The sequence below is a fragment of the Apodemus sylvaticus genome, chromosome 7 (genome assembly GCF_947179515.1).
Source record: "Apodemus sylvaticus chromosome 7, mApoSyl1.1, whole genome shotgun sequence".
Lineage (NCBI taxonomy): Eukaryota > Metazoa > Chordata > Mammalia > Rodentia > Muridae > Apodemus > Apodemus sylvaticus.
In genome coordinates this window covers 83,327,320-83,345,815 of record NC_067478.1, presented here as the reverse complement: position 1 = coordinate 83,345,815, position 18,496 = coordinate 83,327,320, and the positions used below count along the sequence as shown (strand labels likewise).

The following is an 18,496-nucleotide window of genomic DNA, read 5'->3' as shown; positions in this document are numbered from 1 at the left end:
CTTTCCCGTGACCTCAGTTTACGGAGAAAAAAAATGCCCCTCAGGATATAAAGTAAGGGAAATAGGTTTTAGAGTAACAGAAATCTTGATCGTGGGGCTGTGGAGAGGTTCATAGCAAAACATTTGCTATGTGTACATAACAACCTTATTTTGGACCCCCAAGATACCTAAAACTGGGGCACGAAATAGTGCCATGTAGTAATCCCAGAACACAGAGAGAGACAGACACAGATACACACGCACACACACACACACAGAGGTTATAAAATATAAATAAAAATTATGAACATACTTGGAACCCAGGGAAGAGGTGCTGGGGCCTGAGCCCAGGATGGGACCACTGAGCTATGTCCCCCAGCTCTTACTTAGCATTGCAGAGTAGTACCAACTCTCTGAGCTTCTTTCTTTTGTGTCATGTAGGGACTGAGAATACTAATCATTGAGGAATTCTGACGTGTTTCTTTCTCATACAAAAGGAATGGAACTGGCCCTTCCACACAGACACACACAGACACACAGACACACACACACAGGGTCATATGTGCAGCAGAAGCATTTACCTTCTGCCCTTCTCACAGAGCTTCTCGATTTCAGCTTTCAAGTCCTGCTCCTTCTGCAAGAACTCCTTCTTTTCTTTCTCTATCTTCTTCTTGGTTTCTTCTCGCTTTATGGTCACATCCTGAATGGCCTTTAGTATCTCCTAAAACCCACGTAATTATAGTCACACAAATAAAGAAAGGTTAGCTTTTAGTGTTTTCGGGTTTTTATTTGTTTCAGTATGAAAGTTTCTCTCTCTCTCTCTCTCTCTCTCTCTCTCTCTCTCTCTCTCTCTCTCTCTCTCTCTGTGTGTGTGTGTGTGTGTGTGTGTGTGTGTGGTGTATGTTGCGAGGGTTTGGAACAAGAGCCTGGTACATGCTCAGCAAGCATTCCATAACTGAGCTACAAACCTAGCCAGCCTGATAGGTTTTTTGGTTTGGTTTTGAGATAAGGTATTATATAACTAGGCTGGGCTTAAACTCAATATGTAGACAAAACTGGTCTTGAACCCTGATCCCTTGTATCTAGTTCCACTGACTTGGATTATAGATATGTATAGGCGTAATATTATTGTGTACTGTATAAAGATTATCCTCTATTATTCAAATGCTGATTTATCTTCCCCCATATCTGGTTGCAATCAGGGTATGACACTGCAATGCTATTTCTAATAAAGTCTCAATGTTACATAAACATCACTCCCCATTTAGTCTCTGATTTGTCAATAAAATCTGGTCAGCCAATGGCTGAGCAGAGCAGAGACTAGGGCTGGACTTCCCATCCCAGCCAGGGGAGGAGAGATAGGAGAGAGGGTTTGGCCATGAGGAAAGGGTCCAGGAGCCACCCTGAGAACACACCTGGAACAGAGAGCCAGATCAATATTAAAATGCAAGTATCTCAGGAATTTTGGTTGAGAAGCAGCCAGATTAGTTTAGAAGATTAAAACAGATTAATACTGCTCAGCTATTGTGCCATAGAGCTTGACTGAATAAATTTTACAATCTCTGTCTCATTATTTTGGAGATAGTTGGGATAAAAAAAAATATCACTTTTAAAACTGCACTAACCGATATGCACTTCCATGCTCAGTGTTTTTGGTACTTTGAACATGATTTTACTGTGTATCCTAGATTAGCCTTGTGATCCCTATGAAGCACGGCAGGCTGGCCTCAAACTTTCTGCAAGCATCCTCTCTCAGCATCCTAGCAGCCAATGTTGAGCCACTGCTACTCAGCCTGATAGTTTATTTCAATGATTATATATCCATATGCTGACTTAGTGGAATCAGACAGAACTAAAAGAATCAATTTCAGGGCTGGAGAGATGGCTCAGTGGTTAAGAACACTGACTGCTCTTTCAGAGGTCCCGAGTTCAATTTCCAGCAGTCACATGGTGGCTTACAACCATCTGTAATGGGATTCAATGCCCTTTTCTGCTGTGTCTAAAGACAGCTACAGTATACTCATATAAATAAAATAAATAAATCTAAAAAAAAAAACACAAAAAGAATCAATTTCATAAACTACTGATGTGAAAGTCAAACCTCTGGAAGAAAGTTATATGAACATAGACTTGAACTCCACAAGACAGATCTAAGAATCTTTGAAAACTAAAGGGGGCTGGAGAGATGGCTCAGTGGTTAAGAGCACTGACTGCTCTTCCAAAGGTTCTGAGTTCAATTCCCAGCAACTGCATGGTGGCTAACAACCATCTGTAATAGGGTCTGGTGCCCTCTTCTGGTGTGTCTGAAGGAAACAATGGTGGTGTACTCATATGTATAAAATAAAATAAATAAATCTTTAAGAAAGAAAGAAAGAAAGAAAGAAAGAAAGAAAGAAAGAAAGAAAGAAAGAAAGAAAGAAAGAAGAAAAATAAAAATGTGGGGCTAGAGAGACAGCTCAGCATTTAAGAGCACTGGCTATTCTTCCAGAGGACCTAGTTTCAATACCCAACAACCACATAGTGGCTCACAACTGTCTGTAACTCTGGTTCCGAGGGATCTGATGCCCTCTCCTGGCCTTCCAGGGCCCTTGATACAAGTGGTGCACAGACATAAATAAAGGCGAGGGCATAAATATATACATAAAATAAAATAACTTTTAAAAAATGAGATGAGACTGGGGAGAGCTCAGTTAGTTAGTAAAGCACTTGCCATATATAAGCATAATGATGAATTTTATTCCTAGAACCCCCATAAAGTAACGGGGTGTGGTGGCATGTCCTTGTACTCTGAGATCTGGAAAGGCAGAGCCAAGGGATCCCTGCAGCTTGCTGAACAGCCAGCCTAGCTCTAGGTCCAAATGAGAGAGTCTGTCTCAAATCACAAAGTAGACAATGCCTAAGGAATGATACCTCACCTCCACAAACATGCACACATACCTGCATGCATAATTGTGTGCATACTTACATACACACACACACACACACACACACACACAGGAACTGAAAAATGGAATGTCCTGTCTTGTGTAGCACTATGCTCCCTATTACTGATGCTCCAATAAAGACTGACAAACACCTGTCAAGGATACTGAGAAAGGAATTCAAGAATTCTTGCTTCAGGGGCTGGAGAGATGGCTCTGTGGTTAAGAGCACTGATTGCTCTTCCAAAGGTCCTGAGTTCAAATCCCAGCAACCACATGGTGGCTCACAACCATCTGTAATAAAGATCTGACCCCCTCTTCTGGTGTGTTTGAAGACAGCTACAGTGTACTTACATATAATAAAATAAAGAAATCTTTAAAAAAAAAAGAATTCTTGCTTCAGGCTAGAGTTTACTACACCTAACCAATATGCTCTTGTTTTATTATACTTCTGATTTTATTATAAGCACAATTTTCTGTTTGTTTGTTGTGCTAGATAGTTTTATGTCAACTTGGCACAAGCTAAAGTCATCTGAGAAGAGGGAATATCAATTAAGACACTGCATCTATAATATTAGATTATTGGCAGGCCTGTAAAGATTTTCCTAATTAGTGATTAGTGGGGAAGGGCCTATCCCACTGTGAATGGTGCCATCCATCCCTGGGCTGGTTGTCCAAAGTGCTACAAGAGAGCAGACTGATCACCCAGTAGTGGTGGCATATGCCTTTAATCTCAACACTCAGGAGGCAGAGGCAGGAGGATCTCTGTGAGTTCAAAGCCAGCCTGGTCTACAGCCTTCAAGACAGTCAGGGCTACACAGAGAAGCCCTGTCTCCAAACGAAAAGAAGAAAGAAAGAAAGAAAGAAAGAACAGGCTGAGCAGCCATGTAGGACAAGAAAGTAAGCAGATCCTGCCTCCAGGCTCCTGCCCTGTTGGAGTTCCTGTTCTGACTTCCTCCCATGATAAACAGCAATATGAAAGTGTAAGCTGAATAAATAAATCCCTTTCCTCCCCAACTTGCTTTTGGTTATGATGTTTCAACACAGCAATAGCAACCCTAAGACATTTGCTGTCTTACTATATAAAACAGGAATAAATACATGTGTGAGTACACTCATAAGACTGTACAATACAAAGCTCATCACCTGTAACTGATATACATACATATATATTATATATAATACATATATATATATACATACACACATACATGAGTACATTCATAAGACTGTACAATTTAAAGGTCATCACCTGTGACAATTACCCCTTTTCTCTGTGCATAAAGGTGCTCTCTGTGCTAAGGGATTTGGGTTATGTTTTCAGTTTGTTCACTGTTGTCGGGGTGGTGCTAGAGGTCCACACACAAAGCACACATACTACTTCTAAGCTACATTCTTGGCCATTTTTTCATTTCTAGTGAGGCCACTTAATATTAATTTTGCATCTTGTTTTTTTTCCATTCAGCATAATCACATTATATCAATAACTATAGACATAACTAAACCATATAGATATTTCCAGGCTATTCAACCATTCTGTTAAAAGTTCATCAGACCCAGGACATAATCCACAAATTAAATGATGTCCAAAAAGAATGGAGGAGTGGGCCCTGGTTCTGGAAAGACTCAGTGCAAGAGTATAGGGGAATTCCAGAACAGGGAAGTGGGAAGGGGTAGATGGAAGAATAGGGGGACGGAAGAGGGCTTATGGGACTTGCGGGGAGTGGGGACCCAGAAAAGGGGAAATCATTTGCAATGTAAATAAAAATAAATAAATAAATATTTAAAAAAAAAAAAGTTCATCAGATTGACTGAAACTTTTTTGAAGCTACTTTTCCAACCTAATCTAAAGGTGGCTGAGACAGCCTACCCAGACTGGCCTCAGATTCATAATTTAGCTGAAGACAACCTGAAACTCCTGATTTTCCTGCCTCTGTACCACAGCATTGGATTTTAGAAATGTGTCACTTAAGATTTTAACCAACAATGCAATAAATGTCCACATGTTTGCATCTATAGAATGAACTGCCAATAAGACTGTGTAAGCAAATTATTTACTATGTACTTACAATTTTAATTGCTAGGTCTTTGCATGTTTCCAAAATGAGCATGAGAGTTCATAGCTCTCAAAAGCTCACTTTACCTCGACCATGAAAACACTCTTTTATTTTATTTTATTTTTTATTTTGGATTTTTTTTTTTTCTGAGACAGGGTTTCTCTGTATAGCCCTGGCTGTCCTGGAACTCACTCTGTAGACCAGGCTGGCCTTGAACTCAGAAATCCACCTGCCTCTGCCTCCCAGAGTGCTGGGATTACAGGTGTGCACCACCATCATCCGGCTGACAACACTCTTTGACTTCTGAGTATATCTTTTCCTTGCATTTAAGGTTTTCACTTTTCTAATCTATATTTTCCAGTTTTTAGATTTAACCTAAATGAAACTATTTTTACATGAGACAGGAGACTATAAGTTTACTAGTCAATAAAGTCAACAAAATATTTTAAGTAAAGAATCTTTTTTGCCGCCCTGTCTCAAAACAAAACAAACAAACAAACAAACAAAAAACCCCCCAAAAAACAAAAAAGAATCTTTTTTGTCTCTAAACTAAAATAGAAGAGTCGAGACAACATGCCCTCAATGCTTCTTTTATACCTGTGGTTTTTTTGAAGATTAAAAATAAGTTATCTGTATATATATATGTGTCTGTGCTCATGTGAGTGCAGGTATCCAGAGCCCAGAAGAAGGTTCTGGGTCCCCTGAAGCTAGAATTACAAGCAATAAGAGTTATAGGTTGTGAGCCTCCTGACAAGGACGCTAGGAACCTAACTCAGGTCCTCTTCAAGGGCAACAAAGCCATCTCTAAGTAGCTAAGCTATCTCTCCAGCCTTCTTTATATTAAAATTTGATAACCTTGCCATAGTAGTCTATGTAAGAGGATCTAGAGTTCAAGGTTAGTCTGAGCTACACAGAGTCTGTAGTATCAAAAATAAACCAAACCCAGAAATACTGATTTCTTTCTTTTTTCTTTCTTTTTTTTTTTAAAGATTTATTTATTTTACATATATCAGTACACTGTAGCTGTCTTCACACACACCAGAAGAGGGCATCATATTCCATTACAGATGGTTATGAGCCATAATGTGGTTGCTGGGAATTGAACTCAGGGCCTCTGAAAGAGTAGTCAGTGCTCTTAACTGCTGAGCCATCTCTCCAGCTTTTTTCTTTTTAAAGAAACTATTTAAAGCTTGATCAGAGCCGGGCTGTGGTGGCGTACACCTTTAATCCCAGCACTTGGGAGGCAGAGGCAGGTGGATCTCTGAGTTCGAGGCCTGATCTACAAAGTGAGTTCCAGGATAGCCAGGGCTATACAGAGAAACCCTGTCTCGAAAAACCAAAAAAAAAAAAGTCTGATCAGAAATGGTTATTTTACTCATTAGCAAAGTGTCTGAGTGCATGCATGCATACATACATACATACATACTTACGTCGTTTTTTGTTGTTATTGCTTTTGGGGGGTTTTTTTGTTTTTAGGATTTGGTTTTTTCGAGACAAAGTTTCTCTGTATAGCCCTGGCTGGCCTCAAACTCAGAAATCCGCCTGCCTCTGCCTCCCAGAGTGCTGGGATTACAGGCGTGCGCCACCATCGCCCAGTACATAGGGGTTTTTTAAAGTTTTTTTCTGAGATATGGTCTGACGATACAGACCTAGCTATGCTACAAGGACTGAAGCATGCTAGTTTGACCAGGCTGGGCTCAAATTCACAGGTCTCCACCTCCTTTGTTTCAGAGTGCTGTGATTAAAAGCATGTGCCAATTCTTATAGCCATACTTAAGTAATTTTAACATGTTCTGCATGTTAGAGAAGACACGCAATGCTTATCTGAGCTGCCACTCCTTTTTTTTTTTTTTTAAGGTTTTTTTGGATTTGGTTTTTTGGAACTCACTCTGTAGACCAGGCTGACCTCGAACTCAGAAATCCGCCTGCCTCTGCCTCCCAGAGTGCTGGGATTACAGGCGTGCGCCACCACTGCCGGGCGAGCTGCCAATCTTTTCCTTCCTTCCTTCCTTCCTTCCTTCCTTCCTTCCTTCCTTCCTTCCTTCCTTCCTTCCTTCTCTTCCTTCCTTCCTTTCTTCGTTCCCTTTTCTTTTGTGGTTCTGGGAATTGAACCCAGGTTGCTGAGTATGCTAGCCAAGCACTCTACCATTGAGCTACACCCCCAAATGTCAGTATCTGCAGACTACCTGGTGGTTCTTCATTTCTTCTTCTCTTCTTTGCTGAAGCTGCTTTAATTGCACTTGAAGTTGACTCTCCACCTGCCTCTGCTTGTCCAGGACTTCTTGGTAACGTTCCTTCAACAGAGTTCTCTCTGTCATCATTTTGTCCTATTGAGAACGACAAAAGTTTCATTTCCAATTGAATCATGAGAAGCCTTCAGGTTTTGATTGCTTGCTTTGAGAAAGCGTCTTATACAGCTCAGTAGCCTCCATCTTATTATGCTGCCAAACATAGTCTTGAAAAAAAAATTTTTTTTGGTTTTCTGGATTTGATTTTTTTCGAGACAGGGTTTCTCTGTGTAGCCCTGGCTGTCCTGGAACTCACTCTGTAGACCAGGATGGCCTCGAACTCAGAGATCCGCCTGCCTTTGCCTCCAAGAGTGCTGGGATTATAGGCGTGCATCACCACTGCCTGGCTAGTCTTGAACTTCTGACTCTCACACCTGCATCGGCCATGTATAGCAACTACATATATGGACCACCACACCTAGTTTATGCTATACTAGGGATTGAACTCAGGGCTTCCTGCATGATGGGCAAGTATTTTATCAACCAAACTGTACCTCCAATCTATATCTAAGATGTGGATACACTGTCCAATACAATAGCGACTAGCTGCATGTGGCTATATAACTTTAATCAAATAGAATAAAACAGAAACACCAGGCCCTCAGGAGCCTAGCCACATTTCAAGGACTCAAATGCCACCTGTGAATGGTGGCCACAAAACCAGAGAACAGAGACTGAGACCATTTCCATCTCTGCAGAAAGTACTAGTATTCGACACCATGCTAAAGCACACACAACCATTTGTATACACAAGTGCAATATTCTTGGAGGCTAGAAGGGGGTGTCAAACCCCTAGATCTGGAGTTCCAGACAGTTGTGAGCTGTCCAGTATGGGTGCTGGGAACGGTCCTCAGGTCCTCTGGAGGAGCAGTGCATTCTCATAATCACTGAGCCCAAGAAGGCTAGAGATGCTGGATTCCCTGAAGTGGAACTACATCGGCTATGAGGCATTGCATGTAAGTGCTGGAACTAACCTCTGGGCCCTTGAGAGGTGCTTTGATTGCCAAGCTGTCTTTGCAACCCACTTCTTCCATTCTTCCATGAGCGCTGGGGATGGACCGCAGCTCACCGGGCTTGAGTGGCAAGCACTCTTACTCACTAAGCCGTCTCACTGGGCCAAGTGGGCTATTTTAGGAGACGAGTATTTTCTACCTAAAATTCTATTGGTTCTCTCTCTCTCTCTCTCTCTCTCTCTCTCTCTCTTTCTCCTCTCTCCCCGTCTTTCCCTGTCTCTCTCCCTCTCTCCCTCTCTTTCTCTCTCCTTTCTTTCTAGATATGGCCTTTGCAACCAGGCTGATCTGGAACTCAAACTGCAGTAAATGCTGAACTTAAACTTCTGATCCTCCTACTTCAACTTTCCAAGTGTTTATCTAAAGTTTAGAAACCAACAGTTCTTATGTTGCCACCCTTGCTCAGTAATCATGCTTTTTTTTTTTTAAACAAAACTAAACAAATAAGTAAATAACTTCCAGAGCAAGTTCCTTTCTCAGAGAACAAATGTGGGTGGGAATGAACTCAGCCAGGGAAGTGCCTGACTGTCATGCACAAAGTCCTGGGCTAGATCCACAGGACTGCAGGCCAACAGACATGGTATCTGCACCTGGATAATCCCTGGCATTCAGAGGATTATCTCTTATTTACGTAAGCAATACAGACCAGAAAGAACTGATAAAGCCATGGAGGGAGAAGGCAGGAGAACAGTTTGAGGCCAGTGTAGGCCTTGAGACCTTTTCTCCAAAATGAAAATAAATACAACTCCTCAGTACTACTCAGTTTGGTGGCTTCCATGTTGCAGTTCATCACAAAAGGAAGTCAAGACTGGAACTCAAGCAGGTCAGGAAGCAGGAGCTGATGCAGAAGCCATGGAGGAGAGGCAGGAGAACAGTTTGAGGCCAGTGTAGGCCTTGAGACCTTTTCTCCAAAATGAAAATAAATACAACTCCTCAGTACTACTCAGTTTGGTGGCATTCACCTGTAACCTGTAACCTGGGAGGCTGAAGCAGCAGGATTACAGCCTCAAAGCTAGCCTAGGCCACACAGTGAGACTTCATCTAAACAACAAACCAACTACAAAGGGGCAGTAAAGAGTATGTATTTACGTAAGCAATACAGACCAGAAAGAACTGATAAAGTGACAGCAGCCTGACACTGTAACATGGTTAGTGTCTTAGTCAGGGTTTCTATTCCTGTACAAACATCATGACCAAGAAGCAAGTTGGGGAGGAAAGGGTTTATTGAGCTTACACTTCCATGTTGCAGTTCATCACAAAAGGAAGTCAAGACTGGAACTCAAGCAGGTCAGGAAGCAGGAGCTGATGCAGAAGCCATGGAGGGATGTTTCTTACTGGCTTGCTCAGCCTGCTCTCTTATAAAACCCAAGAGCACCACAGCCCAAAGGTGGAACCACCCACAAGGGGCCCTCACAACTTGATCACTAATTGAGAAAATGCCCCTCAGCTGGATCTCATGGAGGCACTTCCCCAACTGAAACTCCTTTCTCTGTGATAACTCCAGCCTGTGTCAAGTTGACACACGAAACTAGCCTGTACAGTTAGTAAGTTAAGTTAAACTTAACAAAGAGTCTAAAATGTAAGACCCAACGATTCAGAGCCAATATAGTATACCCAAAATATTTCATTTGGTTTGGGGAGTCAGCTTTTTGAGACAGCATCTCCTGTATCCAGGCTAGCCTCAAACACACTACATAACTGAGACCGGGCTTGAACTCCTGGTCTTCATGCCTCTACCTCCCGAGTGCTAAGATTATAGGTATGCACCACCATACCCATGGAGGATCATCTTTTAAAAATAAAACCAATGGGGCCAGGCCCACAGCACTTGGAATGTGAGGGCAGGAACAGCGGGAGCTAAAGGTCACCCTCCTATGTTGTGAATTCAAGGTCAGTCTAGGCTACGTTAAGACCCAGTTGCATGCAAAGCGGAAGTCCGACATGTAGAAGGTCATTGTAGGAGGCGCACACCTGTAATTACAGACATGCCATGGAGGATGCTGTGAGTTCAAGGCTGGCCTGGCTACAGAACCAGACCTTTGTCAAACATAGAATGGTTGTATGGTGCATCCCAGGTCTCACTCAAGGCAACACTCAAGGTCTGAGGCAAACCAGAGTTACATTGTTTGAAAGCCCACCTCAAAATAAAGAAATAAAAACAAAAAGGGACATTTTAAAAGGACGTGTAGATAGTAGTAAACAGAAAACAAGTTGTATTACTAAACCCAAATAGAGTGCACCAGTAACTACAGAGATCCTATCTTCCCTTCAGAGCAGGACTGGCATGAGAGATATGTTAAATATAACAGGCTGGGTGACGCAGTCCATTCCCACTGTCAGGGACTTTATGAAGGAGATGTGCACTTTTCCCAACCAAGATGACAATGCTTCTACATCCTGTGCTCCAGTGGCTTTACGTGACAATGACATTTAAGTATGCACTTACCAGATTCTTTTCGATATCTTGGTCTGTGTTTACTTCTGAATCAGCTGTTTTAAAGTCAGTCTACAAAAAGAAGAAACAATCATATTCAGGACTTTAAGGCATTTTAACACAAATAGAGTTATTTTAGAGTTATTCATCTAGAAACCTGCAACAAAGAGCAAAGCAGCAATGAAGTTATGGCATATACTCCCATCGTTGATGCAATCTTTACCCCACAAAACAATCCTCCATCTGCCTAAGAGAAAGCGAGGGATCTGAGAAAATAACTGCCTCCTGCAATCTATGTGCCCATAGTTCTTTGCACAACATGGCACCCCAGGCACCAGAAAGCAGGATTCATTTACTTAAGATGTAGACCAGACAAGTAACAAGGACAGAGTAGAAAAGTACGGATGCTGGCCAGCCAGTGGCGGTGCATGCCTTCCTTCCCAGCACTTGGGAGGCAGAGGCAGGCGGACTCTATGAATTTGAGGTCAGTCTGGTCTACATGCTGAGCTTCATGGCAACTAGGGCTACACAGAGAAACACTGGCTTGAAAAATAAAAAAATAAAAGGAAACAATGGAAAAGATAAATGCTAAAGATATATACCAATCAAGTTTTCATCCAAAGAAATTACACAGAGGTCATGATAATTCATGCATGCTATACAACTAGATACTGGCTTTCTTGTTTCTGAAACAGCAGAATGAAGCCATTACATGACACTATATGCAAACTGTGTCATGACTACTAGCAAAAAAATGACACAATGCAGTTCTCTACCACATAAAGGGCTCCTCCCTTCCCCCCTCCCCAATTCCATTTTAGTAGTAGAAATGTGATACTTGACCTGCACAGCAATGTTCTGAGAAAGCTTCAAGGAAGAGCTATCCTGATCATCATCCTGATCCACTCTCACTCCTTCAACCCCATTTGCAGGCGGTACTACAGGTCGGAAGTCCAAGCCTGTATCCCTGCTACCTTCCTTTAGGATGGAGGCTGCTGGGCATTTCTCTTCAGAGCAATTCCTGGAGGCAAGTTGTTTTGAGTGGCACCCTGCCTTAAGAGACTGAGTGACTGGATGGAGGCTCTCCCGGAGGCTCATGTCCCCCTCCTCTCCTGCTGGGTTGGTCAAGTCCTTCAAATCAGACTGAGACCCATTGCCAGAAAGACAAAGGGCTGTGGCTACCAAGTTTTCTCCTACAACTTCCTCGTGCGCTGCTGAAGTATCACCCTCTGATGAACCAGGATTCTGTTCTGGATGTTCCAAATGGGCATTTCTGTTACTCTCCTTGGTTATCATTGGGCTACTTACACTCGGCGGAGACGAGTTCTTCTGTTTCTGGGCAGAGTCTTTGGGGCTATCCAAAAAAAAAAAAAAAAAAAAAAATTCTGGGATGAGGGTGCAGCTCAGTGGTATGTCATCTGACTAGCATGCCTCAGACCCAGGCTTCTGCTACTAGCACCACAGAAGAAGGAAACTTTTTTCTTCACTCAGCTTTTGAGAAATTAAATATGATACTCTGTTTTTCGGTGCTGGAGATCAAACCGATGCTGGACAGTGCTCTACTAGTGAGCCATATCCCAACACAGCCACTAGAATAAAACCAGATGCTAGAGATCTTCTCCACCATCAGAACAAACTTCTTTCTATCCAACAATCTGTAGGTATTCTAACCTGGTAGACCTTGTTCTGGGTGTGGCCTATACTAAGTGCTTAAAAACAAGGGACCCTCAAGATCTAAAAATAAATGCCCAGTGCCAACAACTTTTGTGAACAGGAAAAAAAATAGCACAACGCCAGTTATGGTAGTTACATATGCTAACTTAGTTATGCATATTTTCATAAATATTTAGATTTGTTTGGGATAGGAGCTCACTGACTGGCCTTGAACTCAAAGAAATCTACCTGCCTCTAGATCCAAGCGCTGGGATTAAAGGTGTACACCATCACTCCTGGCATAACCTTGTTGTTATTCCAACCTCAAGTTCCACAAAAATAATTTTACTAGCCTAGCAAGATAGCTCACTGGGTAAGTATTTGCTATGCAAGCCCTAATGATTTGAATTAAGTTCCTGTAACCCAGAGTGGAAAAAGAAAACTCCTAAAAGTTGGTCCTTGGTCTAAACACAAACAGACATAGACACACACACTTACTTTAACTAAAAATAATAATTGTCCTTTAAACACATAACATAGATCTTTGAACAAAACCACTATTTGACTCAACAGTTTGCCATAGTATCACCTCAAGTAATTGAGAGTCAAATTTCATTTTATTTCTTTGTGATAGCATCTTGGTATGTAGTCCTGGCTATCCTGAGCATGTCAGCCACATGTATCCTCAAAACCATGGCAACCACCCTACACCCAGCATCCGAGTGCTGGGGATTCTAGGCATAAGCCACCATGTTCAGCTTTGAAGGTATAATTTTAGATTCACAACTGAAGGTGTCAATGGAAATTTTACTCCACATGACAAACACATATATTTAACATCTGGGATGGGAATTTTGTCATTTGTCAAAGATATTTAATGTTTAATTTCCTTGTCACCCCTAGATCTAGGGAATGAACACAATTGCACAGGCTAGGCACAAATTGTTCACTAAGCTATTCCAGAACCAATATACTACTTGGTTTTGTTTTGTTTTCTTTTTTGAGACAAGGTCTCAAAGGTGTAGCCTTGACTGGCCTGGCACTCATAATTAAATAGATCAGACTGGTCTTGAACTCTTAGAGATCCACCTTCCTCTGCCTCCTAAGTGCTAAAATTAAAGGCGGGTACTATCACATTTGGCCAATGCAGAACTTTTTCCAGAGAACCTTAAAGCATACTTAGAAGGACATCTAATATTCACAGCCAGTCTTTTGCTCACAAGTTAAGTCTATGTCAAATTATGGAAAGATGGCTCAGTGGTTAAAAACACTGGCTGCTCTTCCAGAGGATATGAGTTCAATTCCCAGCACCCACATGGCAACTTATAGCTGTCTTAACTCTAGTTCTAGTTTAACACCCTCACACAGGCATATATGTAAGCAAAATGCCAATGCACATCAAGAAAAAAAATTAAGCCGGGTGGTGGTGGTGCACACCTTTAGTCCTAGCAGTTGCCTTTAATCCCAGTGGACTCAGGAGGCAGAGGCGGGAGGGTCTCTGTGAGTTTGAGGCCAGCCTGGTGTACAGAGGTACAGAGTGAGTTCCAAGACAACCAAGGCTATGCAGAGAAACCCTGTCTCTAAATTAATTAATTAATTAAATTAAAACTGTAAAGGTCTGTATCAAATGTCTATGCTGTCGGCTCAGCCTTTATACACCCCAACGTAGCACTGACACAAGCTTCAGGGACGTGCTCTTCCCTCAGAACAACTGTCAATCTGTGCTATAGAAATCTTTGTGACACACTCAAGTCACTCACTTACTCACTTACTTACTTATTTATTCTTTCCCAAGACAGGGTTTCTCTGTGTAGTCCAGGCTGTCCTAGAACTCACTCTGTAGACCAACCTGGCCTCAAACTCACAGATCCACCTGCCTCTGCATCCCAAGTGCTGGAATTAAAGGTGTACATCACCACAGCCCAGCTAATTTTTATTTATTTATTTTTAGTGGACCAGTAAGTTTAATTAAGATTAATACAGGAGCATGGATGAAGGTTATTTACAGAAGGAGCAAGACCACTAAAACAAAACCTTTCCCTCCCCCAGCAAACATTCAGTGATTCTTCTTGAAAGCCAACTGTAGAATGGGGGCAGGGAACTTAATTATAAACCTGGTCAAATATAATACCCAGGTTTAAATCCAAACTCTACAATTTACTAGCCTCTAGGGAAATTATTTCATTTCTGAAGTAGAAACAGTACTGTCCACCTAACATAGAGCTCACTCAATAACCTGTTGTTAGCCTCTATTACTACTACTGGTAGGACATAGCTGTTCTTAGTTAGAAAATTAATACAAGCAGAAATATCCAAGTTTACTGTAGGCTTACATTTCCCGCATTACTCATTCCCTAACAAGCACCTCTTAATTTTTGTTCATTCATTTGTTTATTTATTTAGTAACAGAGTCACATGTAACTCAAGCTGGCTCTGAACTAGAGTAACTGAATATGACCTTGAACTTCACACTCCCCTGCCTTGGATCCAGAAGTGCTGGTGCTACAGGCATGTACCATCAAACCGGACTCAAATATCTTTTCAAAAACAAATACCTATTGACTCTTAAGTCAGAGTTCATGAGTTCAGATCCTGACTCCAACACAGTTCTGTAACCTTGAGTAACACACTAACCTCTCTGAGTCTGTTCCTCACCTGTTATAGGAACATTAAAACCTGCCTTCTGGGACTTGCATGAGGGTTGAACGTGTTGATGTGCACACAGCTGCTGGTATAGTGTTACCTACTATACAGATTAGGTCCCAGGCCCCTAGCCAATTTAGTTCAATATTACACATAACAGTATATTAAACAGTCTTAAGAGGCAAAGCTAGGTAATTACAATTCCTGCTTTCAAGACTTTGGAAGAAAAAGCTAAGTGTGGTATCCCACACACTTGGGAGGTAGAGACAGAAATTTAGCCTTGGCTCCATAGTAAATTTGAGGCCAGCCTGAGCTATAAGAGATTCTGTCTCAAAAATGAACAACAATCAAGGGTCTTTTGTTTATTTGGTTGGTTTTGCTTGTTTGTTTTTGAGACAGGGTTTCTCTGTGTAGCCCTGGCTGTCTTGGAACTCACTCTGTAGACCAGGCTAGCCTCAAACTCAGAAATCCGCCTGCCTCTGCCTCCCAAGTGCTGGGATTAAAGGCATGTGCCACCACCGCCCGGCTAATAATCAACAGTCTTGAAGCCAGTGAAATGGCTCAGTGTGTAAAGGCACCAGCCTACCACCCTAACCACCTGAGCTGGGATTCCCCTGGAGCCACACGGTGAAAGAGAACCAATGCTGGCAGATTTTCATGATCTTCACATGAAAACTGTGACACGTATGTTACACGAAAACACTAAATTTAAATACTTGAGAGGCAGAATCAGATGGATCTCTGTAAGTTCAAGGTCAGTCTGGTCTACACAGTCAGTTCCAGGTCAACCAGAGCTACATAGTGAGATCCTGTCTCAAGAAGAAAAAATAAATGAATTAATTATAATAAAAAACAAACTTGGAGGAAAATAGAATAATACATTTTAATTAAAGGCATAACATATGAAGCAGTAAGATATATTAATAGATGTAAATATGAATAGATACACAGATAATCTGTGATTATGTTTGTATTTTGTATATCTACCTATATAACGAAGTATCTTGTAAATCAGTAGGCGGCTTAGTAGGTAAAAGTTTTTCCACAAAAGCCTGGTAACATGAGTCTGATGCCTCTAACCCACATAATAGGAAAGTACCAACTCCAAAGCTGTCCTCTTGGCTTCCAAATGTACACACACCTCCCCATCCCATCACTGCAGGAGGGTAATAAATTTTTATATACAATAAATAATAATTTATAAAGACACGAGTTATGGACACACGTAGTTCATCCCTTTAATCCCAGTCAGTAATCAGGAAGCAGAGAGAGATGGATTGCTCTGAGTTTAAGGTAAGCCTGGTCTACACAGTGAATTCTAGGCCAGCCAGAGCTACAGAGGGGGACCTTGTCCAAAAAAAGAAAAAAGAAAATGAGCATGACACACAAGAATGGTTAAATGAACAAAGAGTCGGTGCGGGACAAATCAAGGGATATATGCATTTATGTGTTGATACCTGTTATAACCTAGCATGCCTACCCAAGTATCAGTTGCCATGTAAGATACCATACAAAGCCAAGCAGTCCCTACTTAAAAAAAAAATAAAATTAATCTGAGGGAGGGGAAAAAAAAACCTTAATCTACAGAAGTGTCACTAGAGCTCCAAAGAGGAAAACATGGATGCTCAGAAATCCATCTCCAAAGCCGCTTACCCAAATCAGCTTTCCCCTCAAGAGTCTGCACCTTACCTTAGGCCTTCTGGGAGAGAGTCCTCTGACTTGGAAGCACACAAAGCAGAAGATTCCGAAGGACTCGGGGCACCGGCCCCAAGGCCAGCTACCTCAGAGGCTGCCATCTGCACTCTGGACATTCGGAAACAAATGAAAGGACACAAGTGACAAAGCTGAATGCTTTCCCACTGTGTCAGTTCCTCCAAACACCTAAGAAAGAGTATTCTGCAGGAGGGTAATAAAAAAGCCACTTCCTGCCGTAAATCCCAGTCAGCACTAGCCCCCAGGAACTGCCACAGATACATAAACATCAGAAGTCTAAGGGAAGATTTTTCTTTTGTTCTGGACAGAAATGCATTCCTTTCAAACAGATGATAATTTTCTGAATGGTCCACATACCTACCTTGTCTATTACCATTTATTAAAGTGGATCTTTCTGGCCCAGAATCAATAATATGTTTAAATCTTTTTTTGGCTGTTGCAGTCAAAGCATTCTCTATTAAGTATATAGGGTTTCTATGAGGTGTTTCCAAGAACAAGTCATCCCAGACCATCTCTGTGGGGCATCTTTTAGCCTGACAGTATTCCTTTCCTAAGGATGGGAATATCTGTTATCTGCCAAAGCCCCACTAGCAAATTACCACTGTGGCAAAACAGGTTACTACTTGGTTACTCCAGAAGCAAAGGGAGATGCTGAAAAACATGGTAACTAAAGTAAGGGAACTCAAGAAGACGATTTTTTACATTTTTACTTTTAAGAGCATCATTTTTGCTGCAAAATAAACTCGAATGGCCTTCTATTGTGAGAAGAAAAAATAGGTGGTAAAGGTAGGATTAGCTCACATTCCTGCTTTTATTGTGACAGCATCACATGAATACCTCTGAACCTAGAAGAATGCACAAGAGCAGATACCGAGTCAGGCTGAATCAACAGTCACAGCTCAGTGCCTCAGTTTCCTCTCATAATAAAAAGCTCCTAGGTGAAAATGGGCCCTGAAACGCCATTATTGCATCTCGGATGCAAACATTCCGCCTCCAATAGGGTCGAGATCATTGCCTCCAACAGGGAACAAGGTCTGGGTCACCGAGACCCGGTAAACGAAAACCTTAGGGCAAGGGTCATACGTGAAACTCCACGGCTAGAGGCCAAAGCGAGAGGTGTGGGGGTCGCACATCTGGCTGGAGAGTCCAGTATGCCCCAAGGGAATCCCGCAATCCAGGGATGGTCACCAGTCAGACGGCGACGCAGAAAGGGACAATGGGGGGAAGCTGAGCCAGGTGGTCACCGCCACTCTTCACAGGGAGCTGCCGCTATGCTGGCCCCCGGCACTGGTCAGCGTCACCTCCATCCCTTCCCCTCCGTCCTCACCGGCCGCCAGCCCCCGTCCCATTACTAGGCCGGGCTCCCGCCCCCGTCCCCGCCGTCCCCTCCCCCCTTCCGCGCCCCCTGGCCCCGCCACCCCGACCCGCGCGCCGCCCCGCACACACCTCCCGCGCCGCGCCCCCGGGGAGCAAAGCGGGGGGAGGGAAGGGACGCACCTGAGCGGGCGGAGAGGGGGAGGGGGCCGCCGAGCCTGGGGGAGGGGTCGAGCGCCGGCCCGCGCGCGGCACCTCCCACTTCCGGCGGCGCGAGCGCAGGGGGCGAGGCCGGGGCGGCGAGAGGGGCGGTGAGAGGAGCGGCCCCGTGGGGTGCGCGGCCGCCAGCGACGGCGCCCTCTGGCGGCAGGCACGGGCAGCGCCCGGGCAACGGGGCCGCTGAGGGACAGCCCTGAGAGCCAGCGGAGCCCAAGGGAACGCGGGCCAGGGAGACGGCGGCCGGACGGAGACGAGAGCCACTCTG

The 18,496-nt window shown here is 43.0% G+C and overlaps 1 protein-coding gene across 5 annotated transcripts in view; it reads right to left on the bottom strand.

The window, feature by feature from the left end:
* Rnf214 (ring finger protein 214) overlaps window positions 1-18,366 on the bottom strand; it is a 38,204-nt gene extending 19,838 nt beyond the window's left edge. For 2 of the 5 annotated variants that reach the window (XM_052188436.1, XM_052188438.1), the window contains exons 1-6: window positions 18,196-18,366; window positions 16,675-16,788; window positions 11,533-12,043; window positions 10,702-10,761; window positions 7,144-7,284; window positions 561-700 (exon numbers count right to left, since the gene is read on the bottom strand). In XM_052188436.1, coding sequence (XP_052044396.1) covers window positions 561-700; window positions 7,144-7,284; window positions 10,702-10,761; window positions 11,533-12,043; window positions 16,675-16,781 — 959 coding nt within the window. In that variant the 5' untranslated portion in view covers window positions 16,782-16,788; window positions 18,196-18,366. Of the gene's footprint in view, window positions 1-560; window positions 701-7,143; window positions 7,285-10,701; window positions 10,762-11,532; window positions 12,044-16,674; window positions 16,789-18,144; window positions 18,167-18,195 lie in introns of those variants that run through there. The other 3 variants (XM_052188439.1, XM_052188440.1, XM_052188437.1) reach the window with 2 other exon arrangements.
* Between the last annotated feature and the right edge of the window lie 130 nt (window positions 18,367-18,496).